Source organism: Agelaius tricolor, unplaced genomic scaffold (genome assembly GCF_023055355.1).
Source record: "Agelaius tricolor isolate 1412-34295 unplaced genomic scaffold, bAgeTri1.0.p SCAF_55, whole genome shotgun sequence".
NCBI classification, from domain to species: domain Eukaryota; kingdom Metazoa; phylum Chordata; class Aves; order Passeriformes; family Icteridae; genus Agelaius; species Agelaius tricolor.
The window spans coordinates 660,124-666,892 of record NW_027269315.1 but is presented as its reverse complement, the minus strand read 5'-3'; the positions used below and the strand labels follow the sequence as shown (position 1 = coordinate 666,892).

Sequence of the window (6,769 nt, the reverse complement as noted above, 5' to 3'; positions counted from 1 at the left end):
TAATTTGGTTGCAGTGGGATGTAATTTGGAGAGGGCTAATGACTAAGCTGGCTAGGCAACCTGGAGCTCTGATGGCAGTTTCTGGGCTCTGGCTTATTCTTTCATGCTGTTGGGTTTTTTTTTTTTTCTTTGTGAGTAATTTGTGTCCACTCAGAGTTGTCAGACCTTCCCACCACTCACAGGAGCTGGTGTAAGAGCCCAGCCAGACAGGCAGAGGGTGCTGCTCATCCTTGTGCCAGCCCTGGGGAGGATTTATCCTCCTCACCCTGGCTCCAACCCCCCACTGGAGACTCCTCCATGGCAGGAGTTGGAATGAGATGATCACATGAAGCCCATGCAGTTCCACCCCTGCCATGGGCTGGTGCAGTGTGCCAGGGTGGTAGAAATGCTGCAACCTTCTTTGAGGCCTCTCCTTCAGGAGCTGCTCAGAGAAAGGCCCCAAGAACAGCCATTTCCAGTCCATGCACACACACACACACCTCACAGATAGCTCAGGAGAGGAAAGACAGGAAGGGCCTTTGCATGATGTATTCCAGACAAGGTTTATTACATCCACCACGCCAAAGGGATCAGAGATGAAGACAAAATAGTGTCAGTGACCAATGTGGGGTCAGTGACCAATGACCTGAGGGCACAGGAGTGGGCAAAGGGCAGGGTCAAGGGCAGCAACCTGTAGGGCCAATGAGGAATGAATAATTGGAGTGGGCAGTGTCAACTGGCCAATGGGAGAGGCAATCTGATGTAGATTGGCAGTAGTGCTGCAGAGCACCATGGGCTGAGTCCTCTCTTTCAGCCTAAGTGGGGAAAATTCTGTGATCTATTCTTCCAAGGCAAGGCCCTGGGGATTTCCCTGAGTGGGAGGATTCAGAGGATTCCACAATGGGCAGGGACACCTTCCATTAGACCAGGTTGCTCAAAGCTCCCACCCACCTCCAGCCCAAGCCCAAGCCCTAAATGGGAATAATGAATCCTAGTTCTCAGGGTGATGCCCAAGGAAACACCTTGACATTGCCGCAAGATCATCTAAATCAGCTCAGAATAGGATCATGTAAGGGTTTGGGTTGGACAGGATCTTAAAGCTCATGCTGTTCCACCTTCTGCTACGGGCAGTAACACATTCCACTATCCCAGATTGCTCCAAGCCCCATCCAGCCTGGCCTTGGACACTTCCAGGGTTGGGGCAATCTCATGGAAGTCCATTCCAGTGCCTCACTGCTCTCACAGGGAGGAATTCCTTCCCAACATCTCATCTAACTCTCCTCTTTTCCATTTTGAAGCCATGACCTCTTGTCCCATCACCCCCTTTCCAAGTCCCTCTCCAGCTCTCCTGGAGCCCCTTGGAAGGGGCTCAAAGGTCTCCTTTCTCTTCTCTGCAGGTGAGCACCCCCAGATCTTCCAGCCTGGCCCCAGAGGAGCTCCAGCCCTCGGAGCAGCTCCATGGCCTCCTCTGGACTCTCTCCAGTAGCTCCACATCCTTCCCCAAGGCTGGAGCAGCTCTGCAGGTGGGGTCTCACCTGAGCAGAGCAGAACAGCCCCCCCCCCTGCTGCTCATGTTGGGGCTTCAGCCCAGGCTCGTGGGTCTCTGGGCTGCGGCAGGTCCAGCTCTCACCCACCAGCACCCCCAAGTCCTTCTCTAAGGCCTGCTCTCAATTCTTTCTCAGTTCAGTTTGTGTTTGCCCTGCAATCACTCTGGCCCAGGGCAAACCCGTGTTTCTCCTCTGCTGGGGAGCATCAAGTGATGAGACAACACAAAAATATCTTCATATCTCTGCATTTTATTGGTACTGAATGACCCTGGGCCAGGGCACCAGCAGGAAGCAGCTGATTCACACGACAGAGGGGGGCAACAGGGCCACACACTCCAGGCAGGAAGGAGAGGAGGGAAAAGGATCCATAAAACATTAAAGCTGTCAAATTACTCCACCTGGGGAAGATGGACAACTCCAGACACCTGTTTCTCACTCCTAAATCTGACTATGGGGCATCATCTCCTTCCTTCTGTTCATGTGGGCTCCTGACACAGCTGGAGCAGGATGAGGGGGACCCATGAGGGGTGCAAGGGAAACACAGGCCTTAAAAAGTGACAGGAAAGAGCGGTTTTCCACAGGCTACTCCCCAGCTGGTGCAGCAGCGCTGGGAGCTCTGCAGGGCTGGGGACCCACAAGGGAGATGATTCACCCCAGTGAGGCTCAGTGAGAGCCAGGCTGGGCCAGAGGGATGTGTCTTGATTTCAATCTCACTTTAGGGAGATTTCCCCCAGAAACAGTTTCTTTCCTCCTGAATACCGATGGGGATGGAAGGGGCTGTGCTGCTGGCGGGAGGAAGAGGAAGGTGCTGCTTTCCCTGGGAGGATGGAGATGAGGGCTCAGTATTTGACCCCGGAGGATTTGACCGTCGTGGTGGTGACGCATCTCCGCACAGAGGAGGAGCCTCCCCCGGCCATGAAGCTGCCACCTGCAGTGCTGCACATCCTCCCGCTCCCGGAGGAGAAGCCTCCACTGAGGATCCCTCCTCCCACACCACAACTGCCGCCAATGATGTTCCCGCCACCAACCGTGCACACTCCTCCTGCACTCAGGCCATTGCTGGCTCCAAAGCTGCCAGATCTGCCTCCGCACACGGTGGTTCTGCCCACCACAGCTGGAAGAGAGGGAGAGGCTCACTGAACACCAGGCAACATCCTGGGAATCTTTACAAAACCAAGGACAAAGGTAATTCGGCAGAGAAAACAATGTGAGAATACTTACAGACATTCACGTTGGAGGGGTTCTCTAAGCAGAGCCTGTGTTGGGAGAGGAACATCAGTTGTAAATCTGTATACAGTCAGAAGCAAAACTCTTCCCCAAATATTCCAATTATATCGTGTTTCATATAAGATCAATCAAGCCCCCTGAGAAGTATTCCCCATGGGAACCATGTTTCTGTTTTGGCGTTAAAATTGGGAGGAAAAAAGGAAAGTAACCAAGTTTTAATATTAAATGTGTTGTGAGGGATGGGTAAAGATGAATTTGACCCAAGGGGAGACAGAACCCTGGCCCAGCCAATGGTAGGAGGTCTCACCTGTTCTCCTCTCCCTCCAGCAGCTTCCTGTACATGGCAATCTCAACATCCAGTGCGATCTTGATGTTCAGCAGCTCCTGGTACTCCTTCAGCAGGCGAGCCAGCTCCTCCTTGTCCTTGCTCAGAGCACATTCCAGCTCTTCCAGCTTCCTCCTGGCATCCTTGGTGGCCATCTCCCCCCTCTCTTCAGCCTCAGCAATGGCTGACTGCAGATGATGGTTCTGGGGAGAAGAAAGTAAATTTCCTAATTCCCTCTTCCCATCCTCTACTGGAGCATCCTCATGGCACAAAGAGGAGGGAAAACAGAAAGAACCCGTGAGACACTGGCCAACCCCCACCTGTTTCTTCACATTCTCAATCTCTGTCCGCAGCCTCTGGACATTCCTGGACAGCTCCTGGATCTCAATCTTGGTGTTGCGGAGGTTGTCCCCATGCCGGCCGGCCGTGCTCTGGAGCTCTTCATACTGGAGAAGTGGGGACAAAGACACCCATCAGGACCAAAGCTGACCAAAAGCTCAGGTGGTTCAGACAGTGGGGACTGTCCCAGGAGCCTCAAGCCCTTCCCAACTCACCCGGCTCTGGTACCAGGCCTCGGCCTCAGCCCGGCTGTTCTGAGCGATCTGCTCGTACTGGCGCCGGACCTCCTCGATGATGCTGTCCAGGTCCAGGTGCCGGTTGTTGTCCATGGACACCACCACGGACAGATCCCGGCTGATCGTCTGCATCTGAGCCAGCTCCTGCAACCAAGAGGTTGCAAGTCAGAGGCACCATCCACCATCTGGAGGCCTAAATCCACCCAGACACCCCATCCAACCTCAATGTTTGGCCTCCTCATTGCAACACCAATCCCCCAGGAGAAGAGAGAGCTCCTACCTCCTCGTAGATGCACCTCAGGAAGTTGATTTCGTCTGTCAGAGCTCCCACCTTGGCTTCCAGCTCAACTTTGGTCATGTAGGCACAGTCCACATCCTAAAGGAAAGATCTCAGAATTAGACCACGGCTTCCGTTCATCGCACAAGAGCTGTTGGCTCTTCCTGTTGGGATCTGCCCATCTTGGAGCTGAGTCCTTCCCATGTCTTTACCTCCTGTCCCCCCTCACCCTATCCCTGCTGGTGTCTTCCAGACTCACCTTCTTCAGCACCACAAACTCGTTCTCAGCAGCCGTGCGACGGTTGATCTCCTCCTCATACCTGTGGCGGGGCAGGACAAAGTGAGACTCTGAGGCCCCCTCAGAGACCCCTGGGGGTGCTCACCTGCAGTGGTCACTCCACTCACGGGGTCTCCTCATCAGCTCCGCTCTCCCCGCTCATCCCTCCCCGTCTGTCCCCGCACTCACTTGGTTTTGAACTCCTCCACGTACTGCCTCATGTTCTGCAGCTCCGATTCCAGCTGGCCCCGCTGCCCCAGCAGAGATTCCAGCCTCCTCCGCAGGTTCTGGATGTAGTTCTCAAAGATCACATCCAGGTTCTTCCTGGGCCCTGACGGCCCTTGCTGCTGGAGCAGCTCCCACTTGGTGGAGAGCACCTTGTTCTGCTGCTCCAGGAATCGGACCTACGGCCAACAAAGGGTGTGTGAGACATTCACCAGAGAGACATCCCACTGCTCGAAGCTCCAGGGAGCTTTGAAAGGCCATGGGAATCAATCCCCAAAACCCTTCCCACTTCTTCCAAGGGGAAAATTCCTCCCTTTTTTCTCCTTTTTTTTCCCAATTATTGTTAAATTCCTCTTTCCTCCTCCTGTATTTCTGCTCTCTTTTTTTTTTTTTTTTTTTCTGGGGGCAGCTATTGAAATGCTTCCATTCCAATCCTACAACTTATTTCCAATACCAGTCAGGATTTTTTGACATTAATTTTCAGGAGCATCAGATCCTTTTTGACCTACCAGTGAATGACATCCCAGTGGTCTCCATATTCAAGAACATTCCTCTTATCAGACAGAAATTATTCCATATACACATCATATATTTAAAAGACAAAAGAGCACGCTTATAACTAACATTCTCCCAGTTCAGATTATTTAAAGGGAGCTCATCTGCACTTAAACTGAAAGAAGAAATGGTTGGGAATTTTTTTTTAATTTCATTCCTAGATTTTAAGTTCCTTGAGAAAAAAATTATCCCAGAGAAAGGACAGACTTAAATAAACACTTTGGTCACTGAGTATATCCCCATCCCTTTGGCCTGTCTACACTGGAGTGAAAACCAGTGTGCATCCACCAAACCTGGAGAAAGTTGTTCAGTTTCTCTGTGCATGCTAAATTTTGACACTTCCTCAGGAGGAAACCAGGTGGAACAGAATGGAAACAATTACAGCCCAACACTGAGCTGAGAAGGATGTTATTTCCTTCTCCAGAGCACAAGGAATTTCTGCAGTTTTCCCATTCCCAAGCAAATCCAGCTCCAACCTCTCACCTTGTCAATGAAGGAGGCAAACTGGTTGTTCAGAGTCTTGATCTGCTCCTTCTCCTGGCACTTCACTTGCTGGATCTGAGGGTCAATGTCAACGTGGACCGGCCGCAGGAGGGTTGGGTCCACCTGCACTGGCTGGATGCCTCCAGGGAACCCGGGGCCACCTCTGATGGGGCCACAAAAGCCACCCATTCCTCCACCAATGACACCTCCTCCAATGCCACCGAATCCTCCTGGAAATCCTCCACCAAAGCCACCAATTCTACATCCGTAGCCACTGCCGTAAGAGCTGCCCATGGAAATCCTTGTGCTGCCACCCAAGTTGTGGAGGCTCCGGCTGCTGAATCCTGCACAGCGTCCGCTGCCACCTCCAATCCCCCTGGATGTGGAGAACGAGCTGTAGCTGATCCTGCTCCGGCCGCCACCTCCAAAGCCACCACCAACAGCAGAGCAGGAGCTGAATCCCCTTTTGCTCCCAACTCCGAAGCTTCTGCAGACAGATTGACGAGACATGACTGCTTCTCCTCAAAAGAGCCCAAACTGGGGAAGGTGAGGAGATCCACAGAGCTGAGCTGGTGCTGAGGGCAGAGAGAAGTGCTCAGAGTCTTCTCTGGCTCCACAGCTCCAGGCATTCCCTTTTATCTGCTCCTGGAGGTGGGCTGGGACAACTTGGGCGTGAAGAGGAAACAAATTTACTGTCTTCATCAGCTTGGTGCGGTTAACAGATTTTTTGCCAAATTGGTGACTCCACCCAGAAATCCGCTTCACCATGCAGAGGGAAAAGCAGGAGCACCGAGGCAGGTCTCTGTGAGTAAGTGGACTCCTATATCTTTATGTCATCTGGAAAAATATATTTTACAGTGATGTTGTCATGTTCTTCCCTCCTCCCACTTCCCTGCCTGCTCCTAACGACTCCACAGGTTGTCTGACTCCAGAGTTTTTGCCTGACACTCCACACCAGGCAAGGATTTTGGTGAAACCCAGGTAGAATGAGTCTTTCACAATTCCCCCAAGCACACATCGCATCTCCTTGTTAAGCAGAAAATTCCCAATGGCTTTCCAAGTAGAGAAATGCTGCATCATTAACATTTAATGGGTCAGCATTTCTGTTTTAACCAGAAAGGAGCTGCTTAGTTCCTTCCTAAGAGCATCAGGTGGAATTTTTCCCTCCAAAATGTGTCCCACAAAGTCTGAGACAATCAGGTCCTGGGATTCTGAGCACCAGAGCAAGAGGACAAGGATGTCCAACTCTTTGCTTGTGTTTTTCCAATGGCCACAGGGATTGTCAAGCCACAGAGGATG

The 6,769-nt window shown here is 52.0% G+C and overlaps 1 protein-coding gene across 1 annotated transcript; it reads right to left on the bottom strand.

Moving 5' to 3' along the window:
- Nucleotides 1–2,365: 2,365 nt before the first annotated feature.
- Nucleotides 2,366–6,124, bottom strand: LOC139604772 (keratin, type II cytoskeletal 6B-like). The gene is made up of 9 exons (XM_071456005.1): nucleotides 5,471–6,124; nucleotides 4,397–4,611; nucleotides 4,190–4,250; nucleotides 3,934–4,029; nucleotides 3,633–3,797; nucleotides 3,399–3,524; nucleotides 3,061–3,281; nucleotides 2,748–2,782; nucleotides 2,366–2,640 (listed from the first exon to the last, which is right to left on the bottom strand). Exons 1-9 carry the CDS (start codon nucleotides 5,978–5,980, stop codon nucleotides 2,366–2,368), a joined length of 1,704 nt encoding a protein of 567 aa, XP_071312106.1. The 5' UTR covers nucleotides 5,981–6,124.
- Between the last annotated feature and the right edge of the window lie 645 nt (nucleotides 6,125–6,769).